Source organism: Schistocerca serialis, chromosome 4 (genome assembly GCF_023864345.2).
Source record: "Schistocerca serialis cubense isolate TAMUIC-IGC-003099 chromosome 4, iqSchSeri2.2, whole genome shotgun sequence".
In the NCBI taxonomy this organism is placed as follows: domain Eukaryota; kingdom Metazoa; phylum Arthropoda; class Insecta; order Orthoptera; family Acrididae; genus Schistocerca; species Schistocerca serialis.
This window is the reverse complement of record NC_064641.1, coordinates 347,659,606-347,680,049: the sequence shown is the minus strand read 5'-3', so window position 1 is coordinate 347,680,049 and position 20,444 is coordinate 347,659,606. Positions and strand designations below refer to the sequence as shown.

The 20,444-nt window shown below is 41.2% G+C and overlaps 1 protein-coding gene across 1 annotated transcript in view; it reads left to right on the top strand.

The window, feature by feature from the left end:
- Positions 1–789: 789 nt before the first annotated feature.
- The window catches only part of LOC126474116 (esterase E4-like), a 61,475-nt gene continuing 41,820 nt past the window's right edge, over positions 790–20,444 (top strand). Inside the window, exons 1-3 of the mRNA XM_050101542.1 lie at positions 790–1,028; positions 9,471–9,614; positions 19,560–19,704. Of these exons, the coding sequence (XP_049957499.1) occupies positions 810–1,028; positions 9,471–9,614; positions 19,560–19,704 (508 nt within the window). The 5' untranslated portion in view covers positions 790–809. The remainder of the gene's footprint in view (positions 1,029–9,470; positions 9,615–19,559; positions 19,705–20,444) is intronic.

Sequence of the window (20,444 nt, the reverse complement as noted above, 5' to 3'; positions counted from 1 at the left end):
AGTATTAAAAGTAAAGGGCTATGACCACTGATGTATAAGTAGTGAAAGGATTAAAGATCCTAAAGTTATGGAAGAGATATTCTGTTGACGACCTAGAAGTGCATAAAGTTTCATTAAATATTACCTATTATAAAAAGAAAATGGAAAGCATAATATAGAAAACACTAAATTTGAATAGTGAAACTACGCGCAGTAACTATGGGTAACAGTGTGTGACAGTTATGGTTATGACAGTGTGTGACAGTTACGGTTAATTGCATTTGGTTCTGCTTTGAGGCATTTTTGTTCAGTTCATGTCTTTTTTACTAACTGCAAAACTTTACATGGTACATATTCAGTATTGCTTTGTTTTAGATTTGAAGATGATCCAGAGTGGTCGAAACATGTAATATAATCACAAATCTGCAACCGAGATAGGACAATATATGAGAATTATTTTAATTATCTACACAGATGCTGAATCTCTCAACACAATTCTCGACTATAGTGACAAATTTATTTCGTATTTTGTAATAGTGTGGGCACTAAAGATGTTAGCGTCTCCAATATCATTCACCACCATATTCATTCAAAACTCCAGTGCATGTTCGACATACGTGGTTACCTACGACGCTCACAACACATTTCAGGTACGCGGTTACGTGTAGAACCCTCTGCATTGTGTAACGCTACGTGAGTTGCAGTTTTTGGCCGTGGTTAGTCACGGGCGGAGTACGCGATAAGATGCAGAATCTTGTTAAGTACCGTGACTTTGCGATACGGCTCCTTTCAATATGAGAAGCACGCCTCGGTGCCGGCTCACAGCAGCCATGGCCGGAGTGTGGAGCGCGCCCTCTGCAGCACTGCTGCTGCTGCTGGTGTTGGTGGTGGAGGTGTCTCTGAGTGCCGCAGCTGCAGCCGGCGAGGTGGTGCGCACCAGGCAGGGCGCGCTGAGGGGCACCAGCCGCGTGTCCAGCGAGGGCCGGCCCTTCCACGCCTTCTACCGCATACCCTACGCCAAGCCGCCCGTCGGACCGCTGCGCTTCAGGGTGAGTCGAGGCGGACAGAACCTACTCTTCGGATCCTATTTTCACGTTCTGTGATCTCTGAGTGTGGAGTATAAAGTACTCTTCGCCATACATCGTGAGGTCAATTTCCTACTATAGACATAGATGTAGAAATCTATCGTACTATGTGTGGCGGCAGTTTGGAAGTTCTTTTGGAAGTTTTTTATTCCCTAACTTCTCTCATCAGGGTCTAGGCCATAGGTCTGGTTGCTCTTCTAAGTCGACGACAGCTTGGAAAGTAATGACTCCGAATTTTTTATGTCCAAACCACTAAAACTATTTTTAACCTTGTACATCTTTATTCTTCGTGCTTACGTATTTGCAGCCCTCTACCTGATAGAGTGCTCCGAATTGTTAAGTGTAAACATGACGGAATGAAACGTAACTATGGCAGTGTGTGGGAAACAGTGTGAAATCGAGTTTCGAACCCCTCCTTCAGCATGAAAATGCAGGACCACACATAAGCACTGTCTAATCTGCAACAATCCGACGCCTTCGATTTACTGTCATCGATCACCATTAATACAGTCCCGACTTGGTGCTACCCGACTTTCATCTGTTTCCAGAACATGAAGAACCCTTTCAAGGACTTCACTTTGACAGTGATGAAGCAGTGCAAGCAAATGAGAGATTGTGGTTCCATCAAGAAAGTAAAACATGGTATAGTTACGGTATAAACAAACTGGTCTCTCGCTGGGAGCGATGAGTTCATCACTAGGATGAGTAAACTGAGAAATAAGTATGTGTCTGTAAAGTATTAATAACGCTTGTTTTCTTGGAAATGTTTTAAGAATTTTCACATAAAAAATTCGGAGTCATTACTTTTCAGCACGTCCTCGTATCTAGGAGTGTCTGTTTTAGCCTTCCCACGGACCTTGGATTGGAAAAGGGTACAGGTCATACCCGTTTTCAAGAAGGGACGTCGAGCAGATGTGCAGAACTATAGACCTATATCTCTAACGTCTATCAGTTGTAGAATTTTGGAACACGTACTGTGTTCGAGTATAATGACTTTTCTGGAGACAAGAAATCTACTCTGTAGGAATCAGCATGGGTTTCGAAAAAGACGGTCATGTGAAACCCAGCTCGCGCTATTCGTCCACGAGACTCAGAGGGTCATAGACACGGGTTCACAGGTAGATGCCGTGTTTCTTGACTTCCGCAAGGCGTTCGATACAGTTCCCCACAGTCGTTTAATGAACAAAGTAAGAGCATATGGACTATCAGACCAATTGTGTGATTGGATTGAGGAGTTCCTAGATAACAGGACGCAGCATGTCATTCTTAATGGAGAGAAGTCTTCCGAAGTAAGAGTGATTTCAGGTGTGCCGCAGGGGAGTGTCATAGGACCGTTGCTATTCACAATATACATAAATGACCTTGTGGATGACATCGGAAGTTCACTGAGGCTTTTTGCGGATGATGCTGTGGTGTATCGAGAGGTTGTAACAATGGAAAATTGTACTGAAATGCAGGAGGATCTGCAGCGAATTGACGCATGTGCACGGAATGGCAATTGAATCTCAATGTAGACAAGTGTAATGTGCTGCGAATACACAGAAAGATAGATCCTTTATCATTTAGCTACAAAATAGCAGGTCAGCAACTGGAAGCAGTTAATACCATAAATTATCTGGGAGTACGCATTAGGAGTGATTTAAAATGGAATGATCATATAATGTTGATCGTCGGTAAAGCAGATGCCAGACTGAGATTCATTGGCAGAATCCTAAGGAAATGCAATCCGAAAACAAAGGAAGTAGGTTACAGTACGCTTGTTCGCCCACTGCTTGAATACTGCTCAGCAGTGTGGGATCCGTACCAGATAGGGTTGATAGAAGATATAGAGAAGATCCAACGGAGAGCAGCGCGCTTCGTTACAGGATCATTTAGTAATCGCGAAAGCGTTACGGAGATAATAGATAAACTCCAGTGGAAGACTCCGCAGGAGAGACGCTCAGTAGCTCGGTACGGGCTTTTGTCAAAGTTTCGAGAACATACCTTCACCGAAGAGTAAAGCAGTATATTGCTCCCTCCTACGTATATCTCGCGAAGAGACCATGTGGATAAAATCAGAGAGATTAGAGCCCACACAGAGGCATACCGACAATCCTTCTTTCCACGAACAATACGAGACTGGAATAGAAGGGAGAACCGATAGAGGTACTCAAGGTACCCTCCGCCACACACCGTCAGGTGGCTTGTGGAGTATGGATGTAGATGTAGATGTAGATGTAGGTCTGAAATTTAAGGCTACTTTTGGTAGTCTAGAGTCTGGTATTTGTAGCAGAAGTTCTAGCCAGCTTTGTCCGCTAGACTAGATCTTTGCATATATCTCGATCACTGCTCTTATGCCCACTTTTCTGAGTCTGTTTAATCTTTTGGAGTCAATCACTTCTCTTAAAAATTCAATTTCTGCCTCTCGCTTCCTATATTCTAACTTTTCATTCATTGTTGAAACGGCAATGTTGGGACGGTCATTACCCTATAAAGTCGAGTTTTCCACCATATATTCTTTATTTTAAGTCGAAGTATTGAAATAATCCACCACATTGAAGTGTCCGTCACTTGTGGTCTCGCGGTAGAATTTTCGCTTCTCGAACTCCTGGTCTCGGGTTCGATTTTCAACTGCCTCGAGATGACTGGGTGTTGTTGTGTTGTCTTCGTCATTATCATTCATCCCCATTACGGTCGGAGGAAGGCAATGGCAAACCACCTCCACTAGGACTATGCCTAGTACGGCGGTGCGGGTCCCCGCATCGTTCCCCTACGCTCTGTGAAGGAGTATGGGACATCACCATCACATTGAAGTAAACCTGAGTTTCAGTTCTTGGACTGTCAGGAGATCACCCTCATATGGTATATGGATTCCAAGGAGACCTTCCTTTTATCCTCGCTGTTAATAATTTACTATCTCTTTATCTTCTGGTATTATGCTTAAGTTCCTTGCCTCTTTTTAAGTTTTATTTAAACGTTTTATCATCTTGTAAGCTGTAGACTATCTTCAGTGGAAATCGTGTTCAGTTACGCATGCAAACGTAGTCCACGGTTGCTCAGTTCTTCATGGCAGTGGTTTTTACTTTGGTATGAGACATTTAGATTCTTGTTTCGGAGATTCTTTCTTCGCCTGTAAACATAGCTGATATGCGCGTTTCTTTCCCTGAGCTACTTTTGCTCGAACTTGATTCAGTAAACGGAGACAATGCTTCTATCTAAGAATTAGTACTGCCAGATGTTGCAATTTCCTCGGGATGTCCTAATTACAAGGGATTCTATGAACTACCCGACGTAACTCTTACACGGTGCGCAAACTCCTCTTCTTTTGGGCACGGCTAACAATTCTAAATGTAATCAGTATTTACTATAAACAATTCGCTTACACGATAGTTCCAAAGTAGTTCCTCTATACGTTGATACCCGTCACCTAGAAATGACGCGATGCACCAAGTGGTCGCAGACACATGACTATCAAAAGGGTCGCATTAGTGCATGAACGAAATGTACGTTTGGAAAACACTCAGCCACGTGACTTCCACTCTGGTATTATTACCATAGCGACGCGTTGTCCCCTCGTGTGACAGTCCGCAGCTCGTGGTCGTGCGGCAGCGTTCTCGCTTCGCACGCCCGGGTTCCCGGGTTCGATTCCCGGCAGGGTCAGGGATTTTCTCTGCCTCGTGATGACTGGATGTTGTGTGCTGTCCTTAGGTTAGTTAGGTTTAAGTAGTTCTAAGTTATAGGGTCCTGATGACCATAGATGTTAAGTCCCATAGTGCTCAGAGCCATTTGAACCATTTGAACCCTCGTGTGACCTGCTGACCAGCTGCTACTTCTCTTGGCGTGCTCGCTATTACTGCATTTCCAGTCCATGACTGTGATTGTCCCTAACAGCCGCCCGCTTGTTCGTTTCGTACTTTCTTCTGCAGTGAGGAAAGAAACGCGGGAGGCAAGTGGCTTTTAGGTGTGTCTACTACACCCATCGGTGTTTCAGGCCACTCACAAGAAATGCGACTGGTAACTAATTTTCAGAACATGTATCTACAAATGTTTGAAGCGATTTGCCAGTTAGGTATAATACGTAACTTGAGTTATCGAAAACACTGAAACTTCACATAATGAACATTTCATTTTCACACAACTATCTTCCGATGTATGGTGGTTCCATTCGTAGCACACTAAACTGTGTTCAGGGTTGAAATATATCTAAAAACTTTGCACATTTAATTGTGGAACGGCATCACATATCTTTCCTGAATGTGCTTGTGATACGTGCTTCCTCAGAATCTTGTTATAATCACTTCTCCCACACTCTGAATATGTGTATTTGTTCTCTTGGTTCATCATATTTCTAATGGTACTCTCGTGATTCACAAAGGGGAAAATTGTCACACTTTCACAATACCTCAAAAATTTCACTACACACTTGACAGGTACACAATAGTCCGCGTAGATTCCCAAGCGTGAGGCAGCTACCTGTTGAAGATCGCGTTTTTTCTGTCTGCTACGTAATGCAGGATCGGCTCTGGAGCCGCGGTTGCACTACGGTCTCGACACCCATGTTGCAGACGATATCAGCTGTTGCCTATCCCACACTGACCAAGTCTCGCGAAAATGGAGATTTAAGTTTCTGATTTGCACAGCTGTCGCGTTTGGTGTTGTTGTGGCCGATACTAGCTGCGGGAATGAGGTAGTAGATGCAATTTCTGTGATACAGAGAAGTTCGTAAGTAAAGATTTTTGACATCAACTGTCAATAATCGTACTATGAAAATTATGTTAATTACTTTCCAAATACAAAGACGATTTTTTTGGAGATTATGGAAGACCTAAAGTAGGATGACCACAATCACAAAACAGGTTGTAAGAAAACCATATGCCAAGATAAATTTCATTGGAATAATAGTAGGGTAATCTAATCCACACATTACATAAGCGGCTTATCAAATGCCCGTTAGTCTGATTGTTGGATATAGCTTATCACTCTGAGACCGTTATCGCGCAGTGTTAATACGAGAGATAGAGACAGAGCGGCACATATTTTCGTCATTGGATGGTATAATAAGGGGAAGAGCGTTCTGGAAATATTCAACAAACTCCAGTTGTACACGTTAAAAAATTTGTGTCCCGGAGATACTGTTGAAACTTTGCGAACGTACTTTCGCAAAAGAGACGCACAACACATGTCTCGCGAAATGACCAAGACGAGAATTTCGGAGAAATTGTTCATATACAGAGGTTTATCGTCAGTTCCAACGCACCATTCGCAAGTGGAAAACAGTATGGAGAAATGATAGTGGTAAAAGAGGTACTCTGTGCTACACAGCGTAATGGAGCTCCAAGAATGTAGAAGTAGATGTAGATATCCCGTAATGACGGAAATCACTGCTCACTTCTTAAGCTGTAGAGAAAGTTAGTATTCTCTAACGAGTGGAGTGTGCATCGACGAGGCTCTAGGCTTCACTGTCTTGCTTTACCAGTCACACTAAGGATCAGATATGGAGCCACACAGTTCTCCATATTTCGTCTAAATGTATATTTCTGAATATTTAGTGAAGAGGATACTCGCGTCCAGAGCATTCTTCTTGAACTTTGTTTGGTAGTAAGTGTTTTAAACATAGCTTTGTCTTATGGAAGTCGGGAGTTTTATATGAACAACTAACGTAATTACTATATCATTGACTTCAAAAGATACAGGGTTATGGATAAAAAACGAACTGTTTTGCTTTCATGTGACATACATTCTAACGTTATTTTCCACGACATTCAGCGAGAACCTTCGCAACAGATGCCACTAGCTGTTCAAGTGTTGCACTCTTCGATAACAAAATTGCGTGTTCCAGTTAAAATGCGCATCGTTCCAACTATAAAGACCATGGTTGACTGAATAGTTGCGTACGACTATCATCAACACTCTTAATACTCGCCTCTCAGAGAGTCATCAGCTTTTGGAATCATTAATGATCTGTACTATACACGAAGTATTAGCTTCACCCATGCAACGACCATTCACTATGTGAGAATCCTTGTCCAGCCATTTCACTGTGTCCTTAACGTATCTGAATTTCCATAAGCACGATTCTTCACTATTCTGGTATGTCAAGGAACTTGTCACGCTCTCCCAGGTGACACCAAATGAAAAGCTATAAAAAGGAATGTAGGTGGGACCTTAGCGTCCCATAAATATCATTTTCTATCATATCGGTAGAGGAAATCAGTTTAACAAGTAAGAACGAAATGTGGATGATGGCCTATCTCGACTTTCTTGTCAAGTGCTTAGTGGAAACATATGACAGTTAAACAAGGATAGACGGAATCTTCATTCCCAAGACGGCCACAGTGCTTAAAAATGTAGTGGCTCCTAGTTTTGTATCATCCTCTGGAGCATCATAGCAGCGTACGTTCGTCATTTATATACCTTTTCGCAATTATTTGCATTGTTTTCTACGTTAAAGAGCAGAAGGAGCAACATTGTGTCAATCAGAACAAAGTCCTTTTACGCATTAGGCTGGGTTACTTTGAAACTAAATCCTCGTCGTGACGTTCTGAACATGACCATTGCGAAGACGGAGGAAATATTGATTTCAACAGTGGGTATAGGACGAGTCCAAACGCCCAAAACGACTTTGTTCGAATTGACTTAAATCGTGGGAGCGTTCGCACTTGTAACATTCTGCCAACTTGCAGCTACGTTCATATCGTAAAACACGAGGGTTGAAACTTTAATAGTGGCAACTATTTATTTACAGCTCGTACAGAATAGATACGTGTTTCAAAGTTTTACTGAAATTATCACCACTTCTGTTTCTATGCCATTCATTTTTGGTACATAACCTAAGACCATCTTAGAGACCGAAGTGATGACACTTTCTGCAGGACCTGACCATCATTTTGCAGGACAATGCTCGAGCATGTACAGTGCAAGCTGTTAATGATTTGTTTGACTGATGAGGCTACTAAGTGCTGTACCACCTACTGCACCCCCCTGATTTAAGCCCTCTTGAGTTCAACTCGATTTCTAAACTGAAGGAAACACTTCACGGCATTCGCTTCAGAACTGCTACAGATTCGTAGGGCAATAGACCGCGCCGCTCGAACTGTCAACACAACTTTGAACGCGTATCTATTTTCGCACGAGCTGTAAATAAATAGTTGCCACTATTAAAGTTCCAACCCAGCTAAACTGAGATTGCTGAAATCATAGGGAATAATTCCTACATTAATTTACATTCTTGCTACAGAATGTTCAGATACGCAATTCCATATGAATGTGTTTAACTGCTTCGTATTTTTATGAAATTTATCAATTTCACATAACTTGTGAGAGACATTCTTGGGTATTTTTTGTTGGGAAATACCTTAGTCTTACGTCTTTTCGGATGCTTAACCTTTATTTGATTTTAATTCATCACGTACAGCTTTGCCTCAATCCAGGAAACGGACAATATATATGTAATTCGAATGAAAACCAGTTTAATTTTGTTCAAGCTGAACGAAGGCTTTACTGAAGATTAGACACGAAAACACCTCCTTTGATTGGGACAATGTAACCGTTACTTTAGATGTCGCTTCTTTCTCCTCCACAGAGTTCTTTCTCCGATAAATTTAATGTTGTGGATCTCAGTAAGCAACCAACTGTATTAACTTTCCTGTGAATCTCATATCATCTTTCCATCGCTTTGATTTCTTGAAGAAAGAGCCTCGTCTTGTTCTTTATAGACATCTCTCAAATTATCAGGCAAGAAAGAGAGGTGAATGTTCACAAACTGAAACTTGAGCTTATCAAACAGTGTAACTTCCTGAGTATTTATAGCATGTTGCCTACAATAAATATGTAACATGGGTTCTCTTACTGCCAGACAAGTTTGTAAAAACCTCCGTCTGACTCCAGTTTCTATTTTTTGTTCGGAGCTATAACTGAAAAACATTTTTCTAATTTGATATTTAACAGACGCGCCTTTTTTTAAACTAACCTATGATGGATGAAGAAACTTTTCGTAGATGTACTTGAAACATTGCCTGTCTTCTGTTAATGCTTTCATAGACTATTCAGTAGGCCCAGCCTATTGTGAAGAGAAGGTAACAGATTTCTTTTCGAATTCACAATGTCCTTACACAAAAACTTTTCTCGCTTGGCTTCATAGATATTCTTGCACGGCAGTACATTGTCTGAATGTTGATCACATGCCCTACTAATCTATGTAATTCAAATTATTAAATGAAATTGTACATGAAACTTGTGTCACAAAAATAATTAATATGCAGTTGGTTAAATTTTGGATGATGTCTGTAAGCAGTGGTGGATATTTGGGCGTCTTCGTTTTATATTACTACTAAACGTAGTAAAAATCACAGTAATATGTGACGTTCTTTGAAAATGTTTTCGCATCGTTGATTTGTGTAACAAGATGAGTTTCACTGTTTGTTGCAGAGTCCTCAGCCTCCGGATACGTGGACACACATTCTCGATGCTACGACTCCTGGGCCAGTGTGCACCCAGTACACAGTGGTGATGCCGGGATCGGCTGTCTCCGGCACTGAGGACTGCCTGTACCTTAACGTCTTCACTCCACAGGTACGTTTTCTTTCGTTATGTAGTCTATATCGTTGTAGGATACCGCAGTACTAATGTTTATTAAAACTGTAACGCCTAGAAAGAACCTCTCGGATCAGATCGATCTCAGTGGTGTGTTAAACAGTGTACCAGCTAAAACTGATTACAACTGCAAAGAGATGGCGTCTACTTAGGTACAGCAGCGTTCTCACTTGCGCGACCAAAAACTGTTAGCGTTTCGTCTAACATCTTCGATGAATAGTTGTCATACAAATTGGAACGACATAAGCAAATGCCATTTCATAGAAAGATATATCAGTATGTGTGAATTAGTTCGATGGGACGCAGCAACCAATAGTCTGAAAATAGATTTTTTTACTGCGACTTTCTGACTGCAACAGCGATACACGCTTGGAACCAACTGATAAAAGAGAACTGTAGAAGCTGCAAGCAGATGTTGAATCATACAATACAACACAGCAAGGGAAAGCTCACATCTTCTCCAGAGGGTAATAATGGCCGGTAGAGCTTCCTTCACACTGTAAGATTGTATCTCGACCCATCTGCTGCGCAAACGTCCCCCATGTTCTCGGAGTTTCCAGGTGAAATAATTGCAGGAAATCCTGTGGATTTAAGGCCACATCTACCACACTCAACCTCTGCCCCATGACTTCCATCTACCAGAGCTATTAATTTAACTAACACTAAAATACCTCAGACACCCTCGAGCGTGAAGTAAACTGGAACACTCTCTTACTAATTATCCGACAAAAAACTCACAGTAGACTAGAACTACTGACCGACGGATCACGGGACTGCGTCCTTCCAACGACTGTTTCACTGCTGGTCCAGTGTACACATAGAATAACAATCCTCTTGTCACGCCCTAGTCAACAGCTGCTTGACTTTAAAGTCCTACGATTCTCCTAACAGCAGTCTGGTTTTTGTTCAAGTTGGAAAAATATTTCATATTCCATCACTATTACCTTCGGAATTGCAAGTATATTCCAGTCAACATTTCAAGAACTGTCTCCCAAATCTGCAAATGCATAAACGTATATTGACCTTTCTTCAGTCGGAAGATTGTAAGTATTGCCTCGCATGTCACAAATTCTCCCGAACTCAAACTTATGTTCCCTGAGGTCGACTTCTAACAATTTTTAATTCTCCTTTTTTATAATACATGTTAGTTCTTTGCAACTGTGATGTATTAATCCAACATTTCTTTAATATTGGCAACTGTCACTACCAACCGTCTTTGGAATTGTAATTATTATTACATTCTTCTAGAAGTCGGAGTGTATTTCCCATGATATCTTGCATCCCGTGATGAATGGTTTTGTCACGGTATGTGCCACCAAAGTTCAAAATAATTATGAGGGAATAACGCCTCTTGGGCGTCTAGTCTATTCATAGGTATTTCAGGGCTCCATCAAACTACTCTCGTCGCATCGCATCTCAACTACAACTATCATCTTTCAATCTTGCGCAATATTGGCTTCACGTTGTTTCCTTTGTATAACACTTGAATGTTCCTGTATTCCATCCATCTTTCAACTTTCCATTATTTATGAAATAGCAGTGCCTATATTATTAAGAAGTACAATGGAATGTTTCTTTGGACATGCATGCATGTCCAAAGGAACATTGCCGAATGTGACACATGGACGTATTGAAGTCTGGGTCTGACCTGATTCGTGCAAAATGAATGTGGAAACTGAACGTCACACATTTACGAGATGACGTATAGAAAGAAAGTTTCACTCGGATGTGGGAATAATGTGAACGAAAATTTGCATCGTATAGTTCAGCAATAGCCTGGTGGCGCAAATGCGCCAGACCCCAACTACTAATACAGTCAATGAATTACTCACGTGAAAAAAATTCTGGTACAGGAAAACGAGTCAATTTTACTTGAATGTATTCGAGATCTTTACAGAGTAGACGCCTCAGTAATCGGGAAATGCGTGAAGATAAAGAAAATAAAATCCAAACATTAGATACTGAAACATTAAGAAGGATACAAAAGTTGGGCGAGGATACCTGAGTATGTACACCTTGAAGAAACCTCAATATATCACGGTATGTGCGAAAGAAAGCTCTGCACAAAGGAAAATATTGACAAAAATTAAAAGGAAACATGGATCACACTAAATACACAGCACGAAATAAAAGAAGGCATTTACAATCATTTCCAGCAGATCTAGTGATAATAATGCACAGGAAGTCTTCTCAAACATTTTCAGAAAAGAGCTCAACAATCCTGACTCAGATGAAGACTGATCAAAAAGTTTTGGAAGCATTTATATAACATAGTCCCTAAAATAAATCGCCGGGCCCATATTGAATACCACAAGAGATTTATCATATCTTCCAACAACAAATTAAAATTAAATTATTATGTATATATAGTGAACTAGTGAACACTGCCACAGAAATCCCAATTGACTGTGTAGAAGGAATTACGGTTTTAGTTCCAAAAAACAATACAGTGTATCCATGGAAAACCATAGATCATTAACTTTGCTGAGCAGTGATTGTAAGATCATGGCACGTGAACTACATCAGAGGCTCAAGAATGTAACGTATATAGTTAGTTACCGCTCCTTCTAAAACAAGCGTGGGCCAGGATAGAACGATTGTACAGATTGTGGTGATTATAGAGATACAACAGCCATAGTAGATGGTTTCAAATTAAAATCTTCTGTAACGTCACAAGGCTTTCAAAAAGCCTTTGGTAGAGTAAACCAACATTACTTATTCGAAACGATGAAGGTAATGAGTTTTCCGCAACGATTTAGCATATTAATACTCAGAATATCAAGCTAAGATTCATCCAGAATCCTAATAAACAGCCAGCTAACGAGAACATTTAACTTCTGTTGCTGGGTAAGACAAGGATCTCCAATGACATTGGCCCTGTTTGCCACCGTATTTGAACCTCTGCTAGTCACTCAGGTAAAACAGCTAAGAGTAATAAACATAATGCTCAAAATAACGTATGTAGGGCAAACACTGATGACATGGGTCTCAATAGTGATGAAATTCGTCGAATTCCAGATGTCATCCCCGAAGATATACATAATGGCAAAAATCAGCTATGTTCCTTAAGGGATACCGATTCCTCGAGACACAGGTACCAGAATTATGTCGGCCTTAACTCACTTTGTAACCCGTCAAAACATACTGAAAGTTAAATTTGGGACTGTAACTATCTCTGCAGAAAGTGGCGGAATAAACCTCGTGGATATTACCATAAAGTCTAAAGCATTATTTGCACAATAAAGATCGTTCAACACTGTAACATCTCTCTTGCTCAACGAAAATACTCCAGTCAGTGTGAACCGCCAATTAAAGTGCAACATCTCCCTAACGGATTACATCGTCTTAAACAATTTTTAATTGTATTCAATTATATACATATAAACATTCCTTAATAGAATATGACGAAGACAAGGGAAACACATCTTAAACTGATGGAAAACAAAAGTAAAGGTCCCGAGTTCGAGTCTCGGTCCATCGCACAGTTTTATCTGCCCGGAAGTTTCGTGAAAGCGCACACTCCTCTGCAGAGTGAAAATTTCATTCTGGAAGCATCCTCCAGGCCGTGACTAAGCCATGTGTCCGCAATATCCTTTCTTCCAGAAGTGCTACTCTTGCAAGGTTCGCAGGAGAGCTTCTGTGAAGTTTGGAAGGTAGGTGACGAGGTGCTGACGGAAGTAAAGCTGTAAGGACGGAACGTGAGTCGTGCTTGGGTAGCTCAGATGGTAGAATACTTGCCCGCTAAAGGCAAAGGTCCTGAATTCGAGTCTCGGTCCGGAACTCAGATTTAATCTACCAGGAAATTTCATGTCAGTGCACACTTCTCTGCAGTGTGAAAATTTCATTCTGGAAAGATCTCTGGCTCTCATTACATAGCATAACAACCTAAAAAAAGGAAAAGTTTCCAAATTTATTAAAATTTACGATTACGTTACAAAAAAAGTAACTCACTGAAATCGAATAGAGAAAAGTCAGTTTAGAAAGTTTCAACAGATCCCAACAAATCTCACAGGTCGTCGCCAATGGACATACATTAAAAACTGATGCAATTTACACGCACATACCCCAATGAAATAAACACAAATGTGTATCCCCAGAACTATCCATAATTAAGACTCAAGCGTGACATGCTGCAATGTGCACAACAATCCATAAACTGTTTATTTTGTTCATGTATTGCGATGATGTAATTGTGTAGCGTTATATTGTTAAATAAAGTTTTGAAAAAAAATAGCTGCTAAGGTGACCGCTCGCGTAAAGCGGGATATCTGGGTTCGAGTCCTGGTATGGCATATACTCTCACTGTCATCATTCCCAATATACAGCCAACGGTGGTTCCTTTTCGCATTTGCGAATGCTTCCTGCGTGCTTCCATACTTTGTTTAATACTGGGGTTACATATTTTTCAAGCTCGTCCCGTTGCCTTGGCTGTCAGCAGGGTCGGTGATTTCTGTCAGTGTCAGTGACCAGATGTAAGAGTCCATGAAATCATTTGTAGTCATCACTTTCCGTATTTTTGCTACTGGTAACAGCATTTTAATTCTATTTGAATTGACAGCCCATCGACAATGAAGTCATTAGCCGCGGAGCACAAGTTCTAGATAAAAAATTCAGGGGAGAAATCCAGTATTTCTTTTCACGGGACCCAACACCGACGTAAGCACTGACCGTGTAACGTGCCGCCTGGCGGTACCCTAGATCGAACTTACAACGACAATGGATCGTATTGTACCAACGTCGCTATGTCGTTAATGTATGGCTTCCTGCAGCGCAAAATTCTTGGGCGAACCAATCGACAACTACAGCTTTAATTTGGTACAGTTTTTAATTTCACAGTCTACGTTATGACTGCAGATCGCTATCTGATTTTAGACGATACCAGTCGTAGTGGAGCGTCTGGCGACTACTCGAAGTCTAGCTCGTATCGTAATCGCACTCTCAAGGAACAGATTGAAGACAGATCACTTTTAGTATAATTACTAATAGGGAAACCTCAACCACTGACTATGCAGCCGGCTCCAATATCGAATAATGAAAGAGAGCACCCTTACTTTACGCAACGTCGAGATCGAACAATGACACGATTACACTACGATTAGACACATCCAATCATTCTAATGACAATGATCACCAATATCAAGCAGTAATTACGTGATAGGCCAATTTAGATAGCAACTCTCGTTATCTAAACTACTGGTCAAATCAAAGCAACAAATCTCTTTAAATACAGTACCTATTTAGATTATGTCGAGATAAATGTCACATCTAGCTCTCAATTGTTCTCCCACACAATGAAATTCTCACAACGCAGTACATTATCTCTGGAAAAGATATGTAACTTTTATGATTACTTACAAAATTCCTATTCCATATATCGTCGTGTTATGACCAGTTTGTATTAAGACGCCTTTACCGACATTTATATGGATTAAAATAGTTTATATTTCCACTAAATCTCTTTCCGCTTAGCACAGCGTTGCTATGTAAATAACACGACGTCACGTACTCTACCGATTTATCAATCTTTGTTATAGGTATAATCGTTGACTGTTCTGTAATAGCCGGCCGCTGTGGCCGAGCGGTTTTAGGCGCTTCAGTCTGGAACCGCGCTGCTGCTACGGTCGCAGGTTAGAATCCTGCCCCGGGCATGGATGTGTGTGATGTCCTTAGGTTACTTAGGTTTGGCCGGCCGGTGTGGCCGTGCGGTTCTAAGCGCTTCAGTTTGGAACCGCGTGACCGCTACGGTCGCAGGTTCGAATCCTGCCTCGGGCATGGATCTGTGTGATGTCTTTAGGTTAGTTAGGTTTAAGTAGTTCTAAGTTCTAGGGGACTGATGACCTCAGTAGTTAAGTCACATAGTGCTCAGAGCCATTAGTTAGGTTTAAGTAGTTTTAAGTTCTAGGGGACTGATGACCTCAGATGTTAAGTCCCATAGTACTCGGAGCCATTTGAACCTCTTTTTTTCGTAATAAATTGCGACAACTTCAATTCTAATTGCATTTATTGAGGACACGCTTTCTATATATGAAATCGTTTTAACTGTATAGAATATCTACCCTCCGTAGGTTTATCGTGGTTCCACTCAATCAATGAGTTGTGCAAACTTACAAATACCAGAGTATACTTGTGTCCTGCAACGCGGTATTAAGATCTCTGGAATTCCCCCTTCTCTTTTCCCGCAGAATATATATACACACACCAGATACTAATTAAATACACGTAAGGTTTATGTCCCCCCATGAACCATGGACCTTGCCGTTGGTGGGGAGGCTTGCGTGCCTCAGCGATACAGATGGCCGTACCGTAGGTGCCACCACAACGGAGGGGTATCTGTTGAGAGGCCAGACAAACGTGTGGTTCCTGAAGAGGGGCAGCAGCCTTTTCAGTAGTTGCAGGGGCAACAGTCTGGATGATTGACTGATCTGGCCTTGTAACATTAACCAAAACGGCCTTGCTGTGCTGGTACTGCGAACGGCGGAAAGCAAGGGGAAACTACAGCCGTAATTTCTCCCGAGGACATGCAGCTTTACTGTATGATTAAATGATGATGGCGTCCTCTTGGGTAAAATATTCCGGAGGTAAAATAGTCCCCCATTCGGATCTCCGGGCGGGGACTACTCAAGAGGACGTCGTTATCAGGAGAAAGAAAACTGGCATTCTACGGATCGGAGCGTGGAATGTCAGATCCCTTAATCGGGCAGGTAGGTTAGAAAATTTAAAAAGGGAAGTGGATAGGTTAAAGTTAGATATAGTGGGAATTAGTGAAGTTCGGTGGCAGGAGGAACAAGACTTTTGGTCAGGTTATTACAGGGTTATAAATACAAAATCAAATAGGGGTAATGCAGGAGTAGGTTTAATAATGAATAAAAAAATAGGAGTGCGGGTTAGCTACTACAAACAGCATAGTGAACGCTTTATTGTGGCCAAGATAGACACAAAGCCCATGCCTACTACAGTAGTACAAGTTTATATGCCAACTAGCTCTGCAGATGATGAAGAAATTGATGAAATGTATGACGAGATAAAAGAAATTATTCAGGTAGTGAAGGGAGACGAAAATTTAATAGTCATGGGTGACTGGAATTCGTCAGTAGGAAAAGGGAGAGAAGGAAACATAGTAGATGAATATGGATTGGGGGGAAGAAATGAAAGAGGAAGCCGCCTTGTAGAATTTTCCACAGAGCATAACTTAATCATAGCTAACACTTGGTTCAAGAATCATGAAAGAAGGTTGTATACCTGGAAGAATCCTGTATATACTAAAAGGTATCAGATAGATTACATAATGGTATGACAGAGATTTAGGAACCACGTTTTAAATTGTAAGACATTTCCAGGGGCAGATGTGGATTCTGACCACAATCTATTGGTTATGAGCTGCAGATTGAAACTGAAGAAACTGAAAAAAGGCGGGAAATTAAGGAGATGGGACCTGGATAAACTGAAAGAACCAGAGGTTGTACAGAGTTTCAGGGAGAGCATAAGGGAACAATTGACAGGAATGGGGGAAAGAAATACAGTAGAAAACGAATGGGTAGCTCTGAGGGATGAAGTAGTGAAGGCAGCAGAGGATCAAGTAGGTAAAAAGACGAGGGCTAATAGAAATCCTTGGGTAACAGAAGAAATATTGAATTTAATTGATGAAAGGAGAAAATATAAAAATGCAGTAAATGAAGCAGGCAAAAAGGAAAACAAACGTCTCAAAAATGAGATCGACAGGAAGTGCAAAATGGCTAAGCAGGGATGGCTAGAGGACAAATGTAAGGATGTAGAGGCTTGTCTCACTAGGGGTAAGATAGATACTGCCTACAGGAAAATTAAAGAGACCTTTGGAGAGAAGAGAACCACTTGTATGAATATCAAGAGCTCAGATGGAAACCCAGTTCTAAGCAAAGAAGGGAAGGCAGAAAGGTGGAAGGAGTATACAGAGGGTTTATACAAGGGCGATGTACTTGAGGACAATATTATGGAAATGGAAGAGGATGTAGATGAAGATGAAATGGGAGATAAGATACTGCGTGAAGAGTTTGACAGAGCACTGAAAGACCTGAGTCGAAACAAGGCCCCGGGAGTAGACAACATTCCATTAGAACTACTGATGGCCTTGGGAGAGCCAGTCATGACAAAACTCTACCATCTGGTGAGCAAGATGTATGAGACAGGCGAAATACCCACAGACTTCAAGAAGAATATAATAATTCCAATCCCAAAGAAAGCAGGTGTTGACAGATGTGAAAATTACAGAACTATCAGTTTAATAAGTCACAGCTACAAAATACTAACGCGAATTCTTTACAGACGAATGGAAAAACTGGTAGAAGCGGACCTCGTGGAAGATCAGTTTGGATTCAGTAGAAATGTTGGAACACGTGAGGCAATACTAACCTTACTACACACACACACACACACACACACACACACACACACACACATCAACCACTACCAAACCACTTCAACAAAACGCTCAACAACCCAATGACCTCTGGGCTAGTCCCGACCACTAATCGTACAACACGGGCAGGATATCGGTTCCACCGACTCCCAAAAATTCAGCACTTACAAATCTACTTCTCTCTCTAATCAGGCTCACGCTGGATTTACCACAGCAAACTTTACGACCGAAACTGTCCACAAGACAACAATCAATTGATAGCTCGTGCACCTAAATTCTCCAAAACCGGTGTATCACTAGCGACTATTCAGAAAATCCCACAGAATCTCTGTATATTTCGTTGCTCAGCGTTGGGAGGGATCAACCGTCACAGCCACGTATATGAGCAAGGGCCTAACAGACAAAATAGCCACACTGCCTCCTCGGACTGTACCCAAATTAAAGTACTGGTACTACCAATGAAAACTCCTTTCCCTCTCCCAAGCCTTAACCGCCAGCTGCGGTTCCTCACTACACCACGCAGTGGGACGCTCTAGTACCAGACCTAGACGAACACCGATATATCCACGTAGTCGGTGGGAGGTCTACATGGAAACTAACCAACTCTTTATGTCATGACATAGGAACCATTTAAAACGAACAAACACGCAGCGCCACGCCAACTTTTGACAGTTAATTATTATTCGTTGCTGCTGTCGGTTCTCTACGACAGCGGTCGGCTACTGCGCGTCGCTCAGGCAGCATCTCTGGACCCAGCGAAGGCGAGTTGTTGCATCGCTGAAGCCGCGCGCGCTCACCACCTGCTTTTTCGTCGACGTTTGCGGCTCATCTACAACATATTTTTTGTCTTAATACATCGTACACGTACATTTACAGTAACCACCAGGTGTTATTATTAAGTTATCGTGTAGGATGCTCAGCACTAGTAAGGGCGAACGTAAGCCGCGCGTTTTGACACGGCACAACAAACTATGGGAAACGTCAATATTAGTAACAGGACAATCCTCAGAACCTCTTCGTAGTCGGAACTTTAAACTGTAATCCGCCTTCTTTCGTAATTTACTTGGCATTAATGTCTAAAAAAAGCACCTCATGAAAAAGTGATTTCCACGTAATTATGATGCGTTTAAAGTTCTCACTGCAGTATTTTGAATTCTCTACGCTATCTGAAATGTAAGCAGAGAAATTTTATGAAGAATTATTTAAAAATTAAAATTGCGTAGCAGCAAAAACGAAGGGAAGTTTTTAAAGTATAATGAAGACTCTTATTTCTTTATTTGACTAACTGATTACTTCCAGAAATCTACACTCACAATAAAACCTTTGCTAGATTTTTCTGTTTTCATTCCATAGGTTTTAATGTTTTCATAATAGTTATTTATTATGAAATAGTTTATTTAATCATCTATTTAGGTCATTTAAAAAACAACGTGGTTTCGGTCTCATAACTAATATTTTTCCGAAGGATTAGGTCTATGTATCGTGTTTACGAGGTATACAGATGTAGTATAGCATTATCATTTTTCTTGCAGCTGAAACATGCGGAGCTGCTTCCAGTCATGTTCTGGATTCACGGAGGTGGCTGGATTGAAGGTAGTGGAATCGGTTATGAGCCAGACTTCCTAATGAACCACGACATCGTTCTTGTCACTATTAACTACCGTCTTGGTGCTCTGGGTAAGTAAAAGCAAGGAGCAGTAGATTCATAGTATTTTCTACCTGACAAAAAGCAGTTACAAGAAATGGAACGTAATATTCAATGGTTAATTATTTTTTAGTCATTATTATCACTGCTCCATTCTTCGGAAGCATGTGAACGACGTTGCATGTTACACTGTCCCAACAAACAACGATGTTCAGTTAGTCTTACACTATAGATACTTTGAGCTCAGAGCTCTACAGTCATAATCTTCCATGCTACATGACATTAGGTAACACTACAATCAAAGCCTGAAGGCAATGGAATATGTTGGTGAAAGACGTCATGTCAAGATTTCGTAAACTTTATGCGTCTGTGATAGATAAGAACTTGATCTCATTATTTCCGCAACCCATAGATCCCCTGATGTAAACTGGCAAAAATTCTGGCTCCTATCCTTGTACCGGGTCAGACAATCCAGAGGTCCAATCTTCTTGTGAGAACGTGTCCACCAATCACTCTCAAACAAATCTCACACATATTCCCTGGTGCTGTAACAGCTTAATTAAACATAATGAAAAAGGTAACACTGAGGTTTAAGAACGATTCATCTCAAGTGGCAATATCGTTCCAATCCTTTTTTGGCCATTTTGATTTTGTTTTCCCCTGCTTGAGTAAAATCACATGAAGTGAATGCTGGAAATATGTTTAAAATATGCACTTATCCCGTCCAGCTAGTGAGACAACGCAATAAGCTCTATCTCTTCCGTCCATCACA